The sequence below is a fragment of the Salvelinus alpinus genome, chromosome 29 (assembly GCF_045679555.1).
Source record: "Salvelinus alpinus chromosome 29, SLU_Salpinus.1, whole genome shotgun sequence".
Taxonomy (NCBI): Eukaryota; Metazoa; Chordata; class Actinopteri; order Salmoniformes; family Salmonidae; genus Salvelinus; species Salvelinus alpinus.
This window is the reverse complement of record NC_092114.1, coordinates 3,519,999-3,537,858: the sequence shown is the minus strand read 5'-3', so window position 1 is coordinate 3,537,858 and position 17,860 is coordinate 3,519,999. Positions and strand designations below refer to the sequence as shown.

At 49.3% G+C, this 17,860-nt stretch overlaps 1 protein-coding gene across 1 annotated transcript in view; it reads right to left on the bottom strand.

Moving 5' to 3' along the window:
* Positions 1–17,860, bottom strand: part of LOC139559348 (protein CBFA2T1-like) — a 197,940-nt gene that overhangs the window by 24,628 nt on the left and 155,452 nt on the right. The window contains exons 5-7 of the mRNA XM_071375276.1: positions 17,030–17,214; positions 5,473–5,753; positions 4,120–4,205 (exon numbers count right to left, since the gene is read on the bottom strand). Coding sequence (XP_071231377.1) covers positions 4,120–4,205; positions 5,473–5,753; positions 17,030–17,214 — 552 coding nt within the window. The remainder of the gene's footprint in view (positions 1–4,119; positions 4,206–5,472; positions 5,754–17,029; positions 17,215–17,860) is intronic.

Here is a 17,860-nt window from a genome sequence, read left to right as displayed (position 1 = left end):
GGAGTACAGAAAAGGGAGAATACAATGTCCTCTTTTGAAAGGCTTTTCCAATTAGCCCTAATTAGAAGAGGGAGTGGTTGTAGTGCCATGGCAAGGCACTACAAGTCCTTACACCATGGTAACCCTGCCTCCCTACAAGCTATGGGTATTGATCATGTTCCGGCCTCTATTAGAAAAGGGGACCGTCTTAAACAGTTAAACCAAAGGGAAGGTTTTTGGATTTACAAACTACAGGCCACTAAGTACCCTGGTTTAAATGAAGATATGGATTTCTCACCCTTCCTGTAGGGTCGTGATGGGTCCATTTGCTGTCATCTAGTGGACATTTTGCTCAATTGCCCTCTAGCTATGTTTGGACTGTTGTTCATGTTTTGCTGTGGTCTGGAGTACTGTGGAATATATTGCTTTCTTGTTCTGGACACTTCTCCCAGTCATGGTTAGGGTTGGAACTGCCTCTCTGGGTGTTCTGATGCTTCTAGCTTGGAGTTGTATGCTCATGATAGCATAGCTACAGTATTTCACCTTTTCATGTGTATATTATTGCTTACTAGGTGTGTCCAATTTGGTAACCACTCCCTCTTCTAATTATGGCTAATTGGGAAAAGCCTTTCAAAAGAGGACATTGTATTCTCCTTTTTCTGTACTCCCTGACGAAGGCCATGCAGCCGAAACGCGTCGGTTTTTAAACAACTTTGTTTCTATTGAACATGCCATACTAATAAAGGCATTTTAATTAATTATATGAAGAGTGCCTTGGTCCTCCTTTCTTTTTGATCACCAGAGACAATGTGTTATATATTTACAACCAGCACCACAGACACCAGAGACAATGTGTTATATATTTAAAACCAGCACCACAGACACCAGAGACAATGTGTTCTATATTTACAACCAGCACCACAGACACCAGAGACAATGTGTTCTATATTTACAACCAGCACCACAGACACCAGAGACAATGTGTTATATATTTACAACCAGCACCACAGACACCAGAGACAATGTGTTCTATATTTACAACCAGCACCACAGACACCAGAGACAATGTGTTCTATATTTACAACCAGCACCACAGACACCAGAGACAATGTGTTCTATATTTACAACCAGCACCACAGACACCAGAGACAATGTGTTCTATATTTACAACCAGCACCACAGACACCAGAGACAATGTGTTCTATATTTACAACCAGCACCACAGACACCAGAGACAATGTGTTATATATTTACAACCAGCACCACAGACACCAGAGACAATGTGTTCTATATTTACAACCAGCACCACAGACACCAGAGACAATGTGTTCAGAATCTATATCCAGCACCATAGACACCAGAGACAACATGTTCTGTATTCATAACCAGCACCACAGACAATATGTTCTGTATTTTTAACCAGCACCACAGACAATATGTTCTGTATTTATAACCTCAGCCTCCTGCCTGATGCTGGGGTATGTAGTTCTCACCCTGCACTGTGACCTGTAGATAGTCCAGCCTCCTGCCTGATGCTGGGGTATGTAGTTCTCACCCTGCACTGTGACCTGTAGTTAGTCCCGCCTCCTGCCTGATGCTGGGGTATGTAGTTCTCACCCTGCACTGTGACCTGTAGATAGTCCAGCCTCCTGCCTGATGCTGGGGTATGTAGTTCTCACCCTGCACTGTGACCTGTAGATAGTCCAGCCTCCTGCCTGATGCTGGGGTATGTAGTTCTCACCCTGCACTGTGACCTGTAGATAGTCCAGCCTCCTGACTGATGCTGGGGTATGTAGTTCTCACCCTGCACTGTGACCTGTAGATAGTCCAGCCTCCTGCCTGATGCTGGGGTATGTAGTTCTCACCCTGCACTGTGACCTGTAGATAGTCCAGCCTCCTGCCTGATGCTGGGGTATGTAGTTCTCACCCTGCACTGTGACCTGTAGTTAGTCCAGCCTCCTGACTGATGCTGGGGTATGTAGTTCTCACCCTGCACTGTGACCTGTAGATAGTCCAGCCTCCTGCCTGATGCTGGGGTATGTAGTTCTCACCCTGCACTGTGACCTGTAGATAGTCCAGCCTCCTGTCTGATGCTGGGGTATGTAGTTCTCACCCTGCACTGTGACCTGTAGATAGTCCAGCCTCCTGACTGATGCTGGGGTATGTAGTTCTCACCCTGCACTGTGACCTGTAGATAGTCCAGCCTCCTGACTGATGCTGGGGTATGTAGTGCTCACCCTGCACTGTGACCTGTAGATAGTCCAGCCTCCTGCCTGATGCTGGGGTATGTAGTTCTCACCCTGCACTGTGACCTGTAGATAGTCCAGCCTCCTGCCTGATGCTGGGGTATTTAGTTCTCACCCTGCACTGTGACCTGTAGATAGTCCAGCCTCCTGCCTGATGCTGGGGTATGTAGTTCTCACCCTGCACTGTGACCTGTAGATAGTCCAGCCTCCTGCCTGATGCTGGGGTATGTAGTTCTCACCCTGCACTGTGACCTGTAGATAGTCCAGCCTCCTGCCTGATGCTGGGGTATGTAGTTCTCACCCTGCACTGTGACCTGTAGATAGTCCAGCCTCCTGTCTGATGCTGGGGTATATAGTTCTCACCCTGCACTGTGACCTGTAGATAGTCCAGCCTCCTGACTGATGCTGGGGTATGTAGTTCTCACCCTGCACTGTGACCTGTAGATAGTCCAGCCTCCTGCCTGATGCTGGGGTATGTAGTTCTCACCCTGCACTGTGACCTGTAGATAGTCCAGCCTCCTGCCTGATGCTGGGGTATGTAGTTCTCACCCTGCACTGTGACCTGTAGATAGTCCAGCCTCCTGACTGATGCTGGGGTATGTAGTTCTCACCCTGCACTGTGACCTGTAGTTAGTCCAGCCTCCTGCCTGATGCTGGGGTATGTAGTTCTCACCCTGCACTGTGACCTGTAGATAGTCCAGCCTCCTGCCTGATGCTGGGGTATGTAGTTCTCACCCTGCACTGTGACCTGTAGATAGTCCAGCCTCCTGCCTGATGCTGGGGTATTTAGTTCTCACCCTGCACTGTGACTTGTAGATAGTCCAGCCTCCTGCCTGATGCTGGGGTATGTAGTTCTCACCCTGCACTGTGACCTGTAGTTAGTCCCGCCTCCTGCCTGATCCTGGGGTATGTAGTTCTGGGGTTTTATCTGCTGCAGTAATGAATTGTCTTCCTAACACACTTAGTGCAGTGGTTATTCCTTAACTCACACATGCAAATATATCTACAAACACATCTACAAATACAAATACAAACACATCTACAAGCACATCTACATCTACAAACACATCTACAAATACAAACACATCTACAAGCACATCTACAAACACATCTACAAATACATCTACATCTACAAATACAAATACAAACACATCTACAAGCACATCTACATCTACAAATACAAATACAAACACATCTACAAACCCATCTACATCTACAAACACATCTACAAACACATCTACAAACCCATCTACATCTACAAATACATAAAAACAAATAATTGGTTTTGTTTTCAGTAAAACAGATACTCTATAAGCCACACAGATACAGGTACAGGACACAGGTACAGGTACAGGCACAGGTACAGTTACAGGTACAGTTACAGGTACAGGTACAGGTACAGGCACAGTTACAGTTACAGGTACAGGTACAGGCACAGGCACAGGCACAGGCACAGGTACAGGTACAGGTACAGGCACAGCTACAGCTACAGGTACAGGTACAGGTACAGGCACAGTTACAGGTACAGGTACAGGTACAGGTACAGGTACAGGTACAGGCACAGTTACAGGTACAGGCACAGGTACAGGCACAGCTACAGGTACAGGTACAGTTACAGGTACAGGTACAGGCACAGGTACAGGCACAGCTACATGTACAGTTACAGTTACAGGCACAGTTACAGGTACAGGTACAGGTACAGGCACAGGCACAGGCACAGCTACAGCTACAGGTACAGTTACAGGCACAGGTACAGGCACAGGCACAGGCACAGGCACAGGTACAGGCACAGGCACAGGTACAGGTAGAGGTACAGGCACAGGTACAGGTACAGGTACAGGCACAGGTACAGGTACAGTTGGTATAGTAATAAAACATTTATTACTTTTCTTACATGGTCAAGGTGCTTCCATTCCTCCCCCCATTCTCTGTCTGTCAACCGGTGGTCGATCACCTCTTCCTGACGAGCCCCGTGCATCCCTTCAATCAGGAGAGAGAGAGAGAGACAAAGTGTCAAGTCCTGACCTGAGATATCTCTGTTTTCTTTATATTTTGGTGAGGTCAGGGTGTGACTAGGGTGGGTACGTTAGTTTTTGTATTGTCTAGGGTTATTTGTATTGTCTAGGTGATTTGTATGTCTATGGTGGCCTGATATGGTTCCCAATCAGAGGCAGCTGTTTATCGTTGTCTCTGATTGGGGATCCTATTTAGGTTGCCATTTTCCCTTTGGTGTTCATGGGTTCTTGTCTATATGTAGTTGCCTGTCAGCACTCGTTTTGTATAGCTTCACGTGTCGTTTTGTTATTTTGGTTAGTTTGTTCAGTGTTCATTCTTCTTATATTAAAGAAGGTACGCATACTACGCTGCGCCTTGGTCCGATTCATACGACGAACTTGACACAAAGTTAAAGTCTGTGGAACAAGATACGAGTGTCCAGTCTTCCCTTCATCCTCTCTCCACTGTTCCCTCCATCCTCTCTCCACTGTTCCCTCCATCCTCTCTCCACTGTTCCCTCCATCCTCTCTCCACTGTTCCCTCCATCCTCTCTCCACTGGTCCCTTCATCCTCTCTCCACTGTTCCCTCCATCCTCTCTCCACTGTTCCCTCCATCCCCTCTCCACTCTCCCCTCCGTCCTCTCTCCACTGTTCCCTCCATCCTCTCTCCACTGTTCCCTCCATCCTCTCTCCACTGGTCCATCCATCCTCTCTCCACTGTTCCCTCCATCCTCTCTCCACTGTTCCCTCCTTCCTCCCTCCACTGTTCCCTCCATCCCCTCTCCACTGTTCCCTCCATCCTCTCTCCACTGGTCCCTCCATCCTCTCTCCACTGTTCCCTCCATCCTCTCTCCACTCTTCCCTCCATCCTCTCTCCACTCTTCCCTCCATCCTCTCTCCACTCTTCCCTCCATCCCCTCTCCACTCTCCCCTCCGTCCTCTCTCCACTGTTCCCTCCATCCTCTCTCCACTGTTCCCTCCATCCTCTCTCCACTGGTCCCTCCATCCTCTCTCCACTGTTCCCTCCATCCTCTCTCCACTGTTCCCTCCATCCTCTCTCCACTGTTCCCTCCATTCCTCCCTCTGTCCCTTCCCTCCCCTGTGCTCCTCAAACTTCCCTCTCCTCCTCTTTCTTTCTTTCTTTCTTTCTTTCTTTCTTTCTTTCTTTCTTTCTTTCTTTCTTTCTTTCTTTCTTTCTTTCTTTCTTCCTTCCTTCCCCCACCCCTCTCCTCTCTTCTCCTCCTGTCCTTACCCAGTGGCCGTGGTCTCTCCCTGAGCTCACGGTGGTTGTGGTTGGGGTGGCGGTAGTGTGGTGAGTCTCTGTAATGGTGTGTGATGTCGTCCAGCCGGTAGTGCTGTGGGGGCGGGGGAGGGGGCGGCGTGGGGTGTCCATGGGCCAGGCCGTTAGATTGGTAGGGGAGGGGACCGTTGGAGGGGCTGAACCTTTGGCCTGCCGGGCTGATCGTACAGGGTCTCTTACTGGAGGTCTCCAGGTGTAGGGGGCCATCCCTGTCGAAGCCGTTCTCTTTGGTTCTGGAGGAGGAGAGGGGACAGAGAAGAGGAGGAGGAGAAGGGGAGGAGAGGAGGAGGAGAAGGAGAGGGGACAGAGAGGAGGAGGAGGAGAGGGGGAGGAGAGGAGGAGGAGGAGGAGGAGAGGGGACAGAGAGGAGGAGGAGGAGAAGGGGAGGAGAGGGGACAGAGAGGAGGAGGAGGAGAGGGGGAGGAAGAGGAGAGGGGACAGAGAGGAGGAGGAGGAGGAGGAGGAGGAGAGGGGGAGGAGGAGGAGAGGGGACAGAGAGGAGGAGGAGGAGGAGGAGGAGGAGAGGGGACAGAGAGGAGGAGGAGGAGAGGGGGAGGAGGAGGAGAGGGGACAGAGAGGAGGAGAGGGGGAGGGAACAGAGAGGAGGAGGAGGAGAGGGGACAGAGAAGAGGAGGAGGAGAGGGAGAGGGAACATTATTATTAACCTATTCCCTACATAGTGCACTTCTTTTGGCCAGAGTCCTGTTGGTTCTGGAGGAGGAGGGAAAGAGGACATAGTGAGAAACACAGCTTCAGAAGAAAGGGTCCCACACTCTCTTCTCCTCTCCTCTCCTCTCCTCTCCTCTCCTCTCCTCTCCTCTCCTCTCCTCTCCTCTCCTCTCCTCCTCTTTCCCCTCCCCTCCCCTCCCCTTCCCAGTGTCATCCCTCGCTCCCCCTCTCTACCACTATCTCCCCGTTATCATGGTGTTAGCATCCCGTACCCATCCTGTTATAACAGAAACAGATTGAACCTCTTAATGAGGGTTTTTCATGGCCTCCTAATGCTCATCCATCTCAGTCCATATGCTCTGCACACACACACACACACACACACACACACACACACACACACACACACACACACACACACACACACACACACACACACACACACCAACGCACATGCACACACACACACACACACACACACACACACCAACGCACATGCACACACACACCAACGCACACGCACACCAATGCACACACACACGCACACACACACCTTTTCTCGCACAATGCTCATCCCTCCTTACATCTCTCTTCTCTCCCCTCCTCTCCTCTCCTCTCCTCTCCTCTCCTCTCCTCTCCTCTCCTCTCCTCTCCTCTCCTCTCCTCTCCTCTCCTCTACCTACTGCTATGTAGTAAAGTTACTACGGTCCTTGTTTTTCCAGCACACTGCACCTTGTTTTTATAGTGATGGAGCTGCTGTGTTGTAGTGGTCAAGAAATATCCTTGAGGCAAGATAGCGTGATATTTTATGATAACTCAAATTAAGATCACTTTATTGGTCAACTGCACACAAGGTCCAATGGAAATTTGAATTCCCCTTTTTAACCCAACCCCTCTGAAAGACATTCACACGCAGAGGCTTTAGAAGGGGGGGGGGGGGGGGGACTGCCACACTGGGTACCGGGGAGCTGTTGGTAAGGAGGACGGACTGAGAAGGGCTTGGCCAGCCATATTGGTGCAGGAGGACACACTGAGAAGGGCTTAGCCAGCCATATTGGTGCAGGAGGACACACTGAGAAGGGCTTAGCCAGCTGTATTGGTGCAGGAGGACAGACTGAGAAGGGCTTGGCCAGCCATATTGGTGCAGGAGGACAGACTGAGAAGGGCTTGGCCAGCCTCATTGGTGCAGGAGGACAGACTGAGAAGGGCTTAGCCAGCTGTATTGGTGCAGGAGGACAGACTGAGAAGGGCTTAGCCAGCTGTATTGGTGCAGGAGGACAGACTGAGAAGGGCTTAGTCAGCTGTATTGGTGCAGGAGGACAGACTGAGAAGGGCTTGGCCAGCTGTATTGGTGCAGGAGGACACACTGAGAAGGGCTTAGCCAGCTGTATTGGTGCAGGAGGACAGACTGAGAATGGCTTGGCCAGCTGTATTGGTGCAGGAGGACAGACTGAGAAGGGCTTGGCCAGCTGTTCTAGTGCAGGAGGACAGACTGAGAAGGGCTTGGCCAGCCATATTGGTGCAGCGGGACACACTGAGAAGGGCTTAGCCAGCTGTATTGGTGCAGGAGGACAGACTGAGAAGGGCTTAGCCAGCTGTATTGGTGCAGGAGGACAGACTGAGAAGGGCTTGGCCAGCCATATTGGTGCAGGAGGACAGACTGAGAAGGGCTTGGCCAGCCTCATTGGTGCAGGAGGACAGACTGAGAAGGGCTTAGCCAGCTGTATTGGTGCAGGAGGACAGACTGAGAAGGGCTTAGCCAGCTGTATTGGTGCAGGAGGACAGACTGAGAAGGGCTTAGTCAGCTGTATTGGTGCAGGAGGACAGACTGAGAAGGGCTTGGCCAGCTGTATTGGTGCAGGAGGACACACTGAGAAGGGCTTAGCCAGCTGTATTGGTGCAGGAGGACAGACTGAGAAGGGCTTGGCCAGCTGTTCTAGTGCAGGAGGACAGACTGAGAAGGGCTTGGCCAGCCATATTGGTGCAGGAGGACAGACTGAGAAGGGCTTAGCCAGCTGTATTGGTGCAGGAGGACAGACTGAGAAGGGCTTGGCCAGCCATATTGGTGCAGGAGGACAGACTGAGAAGGGCTTGGCCAGCTGTATTGGTGCAGGAGGACAGACTGAGAATGGCTTGGCCAGCTGTATTGGTGCAGGAGGACAGACTGAGAAGGGCTTGGCCAGCCGTATTGGTGCAGGAGGACAGACTGAGAAGGGCTTGGCCAGCCATATTGGTGCAGGAGGACAGACTGAGAAGGGCTTGGCCAGCTGTATTGGTGCAGGAGGACAGACTGAGAAGGGCTTGGCCAGCCATATTGGTGCAGGAGGACAGACTGAGAAGGGCTTGGCCAGCTGTATTGGTGCAGGAGGACAGACTGAGAAGGGCTTGGCCAGCCGTATTGGTGCAGGAGGACAGACTGAGAAGGGCTTGGCCAGCTGTTCTAGTGCAGGACGCTCATCTGTATGTGTTATAATCCCCCATCTTTCCTGTACTCCCCAGGCTATTTCTGCCTGCGTCCCAAATGGAATCCTGTTCCCTATGTAGTGCACTACTTTTGACCAGGGCCATTAGGATTCCTGTCATTGGGCCCTGATCAAAAGTAGTGCACTACATAGGAAATAGGGTTCCATTTGGAACGTACACTAACTCTCCATGCATTACACAGCAGGCAGCACAATGCAAGTATTACAAAATATATACATCTCATCCAGGCTTTTCACCATTGGGACCTGAGGTGGGAATTCTCCATATCAGATTCTGAGTTTCTTTTCTCTTCTTCTCTGTGTTAAAGTAGGTATGGGCTAATCCTCCAAAGGGATTTGTCCTTTCAATTCAAACAGCACACACCCTGCCTGCCGCAGCACACTGACATACGGCTGGTATACTCTGTTCTGTTATCTTCTACTCTCTATTTGAAACAGACTGCTGGTCTGGAGGCTTTAACTGGTTTCAGGGTCCTGGCTCTGCCCTCCCTCTGTCTCTCAAAGCAAATCAAATTTAATTTGTCAAATGCGCCGAATACAATAGGTGTAGACCTTACAGTGAAATGCTTAAGAAAATAAGAAATAAAAGTAACAAATAATTAAAGAGCTGCACTAAAATAACAATTACCTGGCTATATACAGGGGGTACCGGTACAGAGTCAGTGTGGAGGCTATATACAGGGGGTACCGGTACAGAGTCAGTGTGGAGGCTATATACAGGGTATTACGGTACAGAGTCAATATGGAGGCTATATACAGGGTATTACGGTACAGAGTCAATGTGGAGGCTATATACAGGGGGGTACTGGTACAGAGTCAATGTGGAGGCTATATACAGGGGGTACCGGTACAGAGTCAATGTGGAGGCTATATACAGGGGGTACCGGTACAGAGTCAATGTGGAGGCTATATACAGGGGGTACCGGTACAGAGTCAATGTGGAGGCTATATACAGGGGGTACCGGTACAGAGTCAGTGTGGAGACTATATACAGGGGGTACCGGTACAGAGTCAATGTGGAGACTATATACAGGGGGTATCGGTACAGAGTCAGTGTGGAGGCTATATACAGGGGGTACCGGTACAGAGTCAATGTGGAGGCTATATACAGGGGGTACCGGTACAGAGTCAGTGTGGAGGCTATATACAGGGTATTACGGTACAGAGTCAATATGGAGGCTATATACAGGGTATTACGGTACAGAGTCAATGTGGAGGCTATATACAGGGGGGTACTGGTACAGAGTCAATGTGGAGGCTATATACAGGGGGTACCGGTACAGAGTCAATGTGGAGGCTATATACAGGGGGTACCGGTACAGAGTCAATGTGGAGGCTATATACAGGGGGTACCGGTACAGAGTCAATGTGGAGGCTATATACAGGGGGTACCGGTACAGAGTCAGTGTGGAGACTATATACAGGGGGTACCGGTACAGAGTCAATGTGGAGACTATATACAGGGGGTATCGGTACAGAGTCAGTGTGGAGGCTATATACAGGGGGTACCGGTACAGAGTCAATGTGGAGGCTATATACAGGGGGTACCGGTACAGAGTCAATGTGGAGGCTATATACAGGGTGTACCGGTACAGAGTCAGTGTGGAGGCTATATACAGGGGGCTACCGGTACAGAGTCAATGTGCGGGGGCACCGGTTAGTCGAGGTAATTGAGGTAATATATACATGTGGGTAGAGTTATTAAAGTGGCTATGCAAATAGTCTGGGTAGCCATTTGACTAGATGTTCAGGAGTCTTATGGATTGGGGGTAGAAGCTGTTTAGAATCCTCTTGGACCTAGACTTGGCGCTCCGGTACCGCTTGCCGTGCGGTAGCAGAGAGAACAGTCTATGACTAGGGTGGCTGTAGTCTTTGACAATTTTTAGGGCCTTCCTCTGACACCACCTGGTATAGAGGTCCTGGATGGCAGGAAGCTTTGCCCCAGTGATGTACTGGGCCGTACGCACTACCCTTTGTAGTGCCTTGCAGTCGGAGGCCGAGAAGTTGCCATACCAGGCAGTGATGCAACCAGTCAGGATGCTCTCGATGGTGCAGCTGTAGAACCTTTTGAGGATCTGAGGACCGATGCCAAATCTTTTCAGTCTCCTGAAGGGGACTAGGTTTTGTCGTGCTCGCTTCACGACTGACATGGTGTGCTTGGAACGATGAGAATGGGGCGTGCTCGGTCCTCCTTTTCCTGTAGTCCACAATCATCTCCTCTGGCTCTCTCTTTCTTTGTCTCTGCTCTCTCTGTCTATCTCTGTCTCCTCTCTCTGTCTCGCTGTCTCTCTAATATGGTCATACATTTGGCAGAAGGTTAGGAAGTGCAGCTCAGTTTCCACCTCATTTTGTGGGCAGTGTGCACATAGCCTGTCTTCTCTTGAGAGCCAGGTCTGCCTTCGCCTGCCTTTCTCAATAGCAAGGCTATGCTCACTGGGTCTGTACATAGTCAAAGCTTTCCTTCATGTTGGGTCAGTCGCAGTGGTCAGGTATTCTGCCACTGTGTACTCTCTGTTTAGGGCCAAATAGCATTCCAGTTTGGTCTGTTTTGCTCTGTTGGTTCTCTCCAATGTGTCAAGTAATTATCTTTTTGTTTAGTCATGATTTGGTTGGGTCTAATTGTGTTGGTGAACAGAGCCCCAAGACCAACTTGCATAGGGGACTCTTCTCCAAGTTCATCTCTCTGTAGGTGAGCACTTTTTTAGGTTTGGGAATCACTTATTTTTAGGTGGTTATAGAATTGAATTGCTCTTTTCTGGATTTTGATAATTAGCGTGAATCATCCTAATTCTGCTATGCATGCAGTATTCTGTGTTTTACGTTATAAACAGAGGATGTTTTTCCAGAATTATGCATCCAGAGTGTTTGTCCCATTTTGTGAATTCTTGGTTGATGAGCGATGCCGCGACCCCAGACCATAAAGGGGAATCGCTGCACACAAGTATTTTGCTACACTCGCAATAACATCTGCTAACCATTTGTATGTGACCAATTTGATTTATGATCGAAATTGAGATGTCAAATGCTATGCTCCTTTTGATGGCATAGAAGGCCCTTCATGCCTTGTCTCTCAGATCGTTCACAGCTTTGTGGAAGTTAATTGTGTCGCTGATGTTTAGGCCGAGGTATGTATAGTTTTTTGTGTGCTCTAGGGTAACGGTGTCTAGATGGAATTTGTATTTGTGGTCCTGGCAGCTGGACCTTTTTTGGAACACCATTATTTTTGCCTTACTGAGATTTACTGTAAGGGCCCAGGTCTGGCAGAATCTGTGCAGAAGATCTACAGTGGGGAGAACAAGTATTTGATACACTGCCGATTTTGCAGGTTTTCCTACTTACAAAGCATGTAGAGGTCTGTAATTTTTATCATAGGTACACTTAAACTGTGAGAGACGGAATCTAAAACAAAAATCCTGATTATCACATTGTATGATTTTTAAGTAATTAATTAGCATTTTATTGCATGACATAAGTATTTGATCACCTACCAACCAGTAAGAATTCCGGCTCTCACAGACCTGTTAGTTTTTCTTTAAGACGCCCTCCTGTTCTCCACTCATTACCTGTATTAACTGCACCTGTTTGAACTTGTTACCTGTATAAAAGACACCTGTCCACACACTCAATCAAACAGACTCCAACCTCTCCACAATGGCCAAGACCAGAGAGCTGTGTAAGGACATCAGGGGTAAAATTGTAGACCTGCACAAGGCTGGGATGGGCTACAGGACAATAGGCAAGCAGCTTGGTGAGAAGGCAACAACTGTTGGCGCAATTATTAGAAAATGGAAGAAGTTCAAGATGACGGTCAATCACCCTCGGTCTGGGGCTCCATGCAAGATCTCACCTCGTGTGGCATCAATGATCATGAGGAAGGTGAGGGATCAGCCCAGAACTACATGGCAGGACCTGGTCAATGACCTGAAGAGAGCTGGGACCACAGTCTCAAAGAAAACCATTAGTAACACACTACGCCGTCATGGATTAAAATCCTGCAGCGCACATAAGGTCCCCCTGCTCAAGCCAGCGCATGTCCAGGCCCGTCTGAAGTTTGCCAATGACCATCTGGATGATCCAGAGGAGGAATGGGAGAAGGTCATGTGGTCTGATGAGACAAAAATAGAGCTTTTTGGTCTAAACTCCACTCGCCGTGTTTGGAGGAAGAAGAAGGATGAGTACAACCCCAAGAACACCATCCCAACCGTGAAGCACGGAGGTGGAAACATCATTCTTTGGGGATGCTTTTCTGCAAAGGGGACAGGACGACTGCACCGTATTGAGGGGAGGATGGATGGGGCCATGTATCGTGAGATCTTGGCCAACAACCTCCTTCCCTCAGTAAGAGCATTGAAGATGGGTCGTGGCTGGGTCTTCCAGCATGACAACGACCTGAAACACACAGCCATGGTAACTAAGGAGTGGCTCCGTAAGAAGCATCTCAAGGTCCTGGAGTGGCCTAGCCAGTCTCCAGACCTGAACCCAATAGAACATTTTTGAAGGGAGCTGAAAGTCCGTATTGCCCAGCGACAGCCCCGAAACGTGAAGGATCTGGAGAAGGTCTGTATGGAGGAGTGGGCCAAAATCCCTGCTGCAGTGCGTGCAAACCTGGTCAAGAACTACAGGAAATGTATGATCTCTGTAATTGCAAACAAAAGTTTCTGTACTAAATATTAAGTTCTGCTTTTCTGATGTATCAAATACTTATGTCATGCAATAAAATGCTAATTAATTACTTAAAAATCATACAATGTGATTTTCAGGATTTTTGTTTTAGATTCCGTCTCTCACAGTTGAAGTGTACCTATGATAAAAATTACAGACCTCTACATGCTTTGTAAGTAGGAAAACCTGCAAAATCGGCAGTGTATCAAATACTTGTTCTCCCCACTGTAGGTGCTGCTGTAGGCCCTCCTTGGTTGGGGACAGAAGCACCAGATCATCAGAAAACAGTAGACATTTGATTTCAGATTCTAGTAGGGTGAGACCGGGTGCTGCAGACTGTTCTTGTGCCCTCGCCAATTCATTGATACAGTGCATTCGAAAAGTATTCAGACCCCTTGACTTTTTCCTACATTTGTTACATTACAGCCTTATTCTAAAATGTATTAAATTGTATTTTTTTCCCTCATCAATCTACACACAATATCCCATAATGACAAAGCAAAAACAGGTTTTTAGACATGTTTGCAAATGTATATATATATATATATATATATATAAAAAGTATTCAGACCCTTTAATCAGTACTTTGTTGAAGCACCTTTGGCAGAGATTACAGTCTTCTTGGGTATGACGCTACAAGCTTGGCACACCTCTATTTGGGGAGTTTCTCCCATTCTTCTCTGCAGATCCTGTAAAGTTCTGTCAGGTTGGATGGGGAGTGTCACTGCACAGCTATTTTCAGGTCTCTCCAGAGATATTCGACTGGGTTCAAGTCCGGGCTCTGGCTGGGCCACTCAAGTACATTGAGACTTGTCCCGAAGCCACTTCTGTGTTGTCTTGGCTGTGTACTTAGGGTTGTTGTCCTGTTGGAAGGTGAACCTTCGCCACAGTCTGAGGTCCTGAGCTCTATGTAGAAGGTTTTCATCAAGGATATCTCTGTACTTTACTCCGTTAATCTTTCCCTCGATCCTGACTAGTCTCCCAGTCCCTGCTGCTGAAAACATCCCCACAGCATGATGCTGCCACCACCATGCTTCACCGTAGGGATGGTGCCAAGTTTCCTCCAGACATGACGCTTGGCTTTCAGGCCAACAAGTTCAATCTTGGTTTCATCAGACCAGAGAATCTTGTTTCTCATGGTCTGAGAGTCTTTTAGGTGACTTTTGGCAAACTCCAAGCGGGCTGTCATGTGCCTTTTGCTGAGGAGTGGCTTCCGCCTGGTCACTCTACCATAAAGGCCTGATTGGTGGAGTGCTGCAGAGATGGTTGTCCTTCTGGAAGGTTCTCCCATCTCCACAGAAGAACTCTAGAGCTCTGTCAGATTGACCATCATGTTTTTGGTCACCTCCCTGACCAAGGCCCTTCTCGCTGATTGCTCAGTTTGGCCGGGCGGCCAGCTCTAGGAAGAGTCTTGGTGGTTCTAAACGTCTTCCATTTAAGAACGATGGAGGCCAAAGTGTTCTCGGGGACCTTCAATGCTGCAGACATTTTTTGATACTCTTCCCCAGATCAGTGTCTCGACACAATCCTGTCTCGGAGTTCTACGGACAATTCCTTCGACCTCATGGCTTGGTTTTTCTCTGAACTTATATCGACAGGTGTGTGCCTTTTCAGATCATGCCCATTCAACTGAATCAGAAAACAGTAGACAGGTGGACTCAAGTTGTAGATCAATCTAGTTGTAGAAATATCTCAAGGATGTTCGATGGAAACAGGATGCACATGAGCTCAATTTCAAGTCTATTAGAAAAGGCTCTGAATGCTTATGTAAATAAGATATTTCCGTTTTTTATTTTTAATACATTTGTAGGGGCCTCCCGAGTGGCACAGAGGTCTAAGGCACTGCATCACAGTGCTAGAGGCGCCACTACAGACCCGGGTTTGATCCCAGGCTCTGTCGCAGCGGGCCGCGACCTGGAGACCCATGAGGTGGCGCACAATTGGTCCAGCGTCGTCCGGGTTAGGGGGGGGTTTGGCCTGCCAGGATGTCCACGTCCCATCACACTCTAGCGACTCCTTGTGGCAGGCCGGGCACATGCACGCTGACTTCGGTCGCCAGCTTTGCGGTGTTTCCTTCAACACATTGGTGCGGCTAGCTTCCGGGTTAAGTGGGCAGTGTATCAAGAAGCAGTGCAGCTTGACATGGTCGTGTTTCGGAGGACTCATGACTCTCGACCTTCACCTCTCCCGAGTCCTTACGGGAGTCCTTAGAGCCAGCAGGCATCAACCCCAACCTCACCTGTCAGGTGTTCTCCTCCAGAGCCAGCAGGCATCAACCCCAACCTCACCTGTCAGGTGTTCTCCTCCAGAGCCAGCAGACATCAACACCAACCTCACCTGTCAGGTGTTCTCCTCCAGAGCCAGCAGACATCAACCCCAACCTCACCTGTCAGGTGTTCTCCTCCAGAGCCAGCAGACATCAACACCAACCTCACCTGTCAGGTGTTCTCCTCCAGAGCCAGCAGACATCAACACCAACCTCACCTGTCAGGTGTTCTCCTACAGAGCCAGCAGACATCAACACCAACCTCACCTGTCAGGTGTTCTCCTCCAGAGCCAGCTGACATCAACACCAACCTCACCTGTCAGGTGTTCTCCTCCAGAGCCAGCAGACATCAACCCCAACCTCACCTGTCAGGTGTTCTCCTCCAGAGCCAGCAGACATCAACACCAACCTCACCTGTCAGGTGTTCTCCTCCAGAGCCAGCAGACATCAACACCAACCTCACCTGTCAGGTGTTCTCCTCCAGAGCCAGCAGACATCAACCCCAACCTCACCTGTCAGGTGTTCTCCTCCAGAGCCAGCAGACATCAACCCCAACCTCATCTGTCAGGTGTTCTCCTCCAGAGCCAGAAGGCATCAAGCCCAACCTCACCTGTCAGGTGTTCTCCTCCAGAGCCAGCAGACATCAACACCAACCTCACCTGTCAGGTGTTCTCCTCCAGAGCCAACTGACATCAACACCAACCTCACCTGTCAGGTGTTCTCCTCCAGAGCCAGCAGACATCAACCCCAACCTCACCTGTCAGGTGTTCTCCTCCAGAGCCAGCAGACATCAACACCAACCTCACCTGTCAGGTGTTCTCCTCCAGAGCCAGCAGACATCAACCCCAATCTCACCTGTCAGGTGTTCTCCTCCAGAGCCAGCAGACATCAACCCCAACCTCATCTGTCAGGTGTTCTCCTCCAGAGCCAGAAGGCATCAAGCCCAACCTCACCTGTCAGGTGTTCTCCTCCAGAGCCAGCAGACATCAACACCAACCTCACCTGTCAGGTGTTCTCCTCCAGAGCCAGCAGACATCAACACCAACCTCACCTGTCAGGTGTTCTCCTCCAGAGCCAGCAGACATCAACCCCAACCTCACCTGTCAGGTGTTCTCCTCCAGAGCCAGCAGACATCAACACCAACCTCACCTGTCAGGTGTTCTCCTCCAGAGCCAGCAACACCAACCTCACCTGTCAGGTGTTCTCCTCCAGAGCCAGCAGACATCAACCCCAACCTCACCAGTCAGGTGTTCTCCTCCAGAGCCAGCAGGCATCAACCCCAACCTCACCTGTCAGGTGTTCTCCTCCAGAGCCAGCAACACCAACCTCACCTGTCAGGTGTTCTCCTCCAGAGCCAGCAGACATCAACCCCAACCTCACCAGTCAGGTGTTCTCCTCCAGAGCCAGCAGACATCAACCCCAACCTCACCTGTCAGGTGTTCTCCTCTTGCCGTTGTCGTTGAGGTCTAGGAGTAGCTCTGAGGAGTCGACGGGGGAAGTGGTGGAGGAGGTGTCCAGGAGGAGCTGTTCGTGTTGGGCCAGGTACTGCGCTGGGTTCTGCTTGGCCAGACGGGCACAGTGTAACAGCTCCCGCTGTAACAGCGGCAAGTTGGCCTGTAGGGGGAAGACAGTGGTCACGATCGGGAACTGCTTGGTACTGACTGACAGACAGTACACAACACTGTATATTACCTGGCATCATCTGACATACGACTCGTAACAATATCTTGAAATAGTGATTCCAATCTAGAGCTGAATGTGGTCTCTGTGTCTCTCAAAAAACAGTAACAGATCTCTCATCTTCTGTAGAGAGGACCATTATCCTCTATCTGTATAGAGGACCATTATCCTCTATCTGTATAGAGGACCATTATCCTCTATATGTAGAGAGGACCATTATCTTCTATCTGTATAGAGGACCATTATCCTCTATCTGTATAGAGGACCATTATCCTCTATCAGTATAGAGGACCATTATCCTCTATCTGTATAGAGGACCATTATCCTCTATCTGTATAGAGGACCATTATCCTCTATCTGTAGAGAGGACCATTATCCTCTATCTGTAGAGAGGACCCAAACCATTATCCTCTATCTGTAGAGAGGACCCAAACCACTATCCTCTATCTGAAGAGAGGACCATTATCCTCTATCTGAAGAGAGGACCCAAACCATTATCCTCTATCTGTAGAGAGGACCCAAACCATTATCCTCTATCTGAAGAGAGGACCATTATCCTCTATCTGTATAGATGACCATT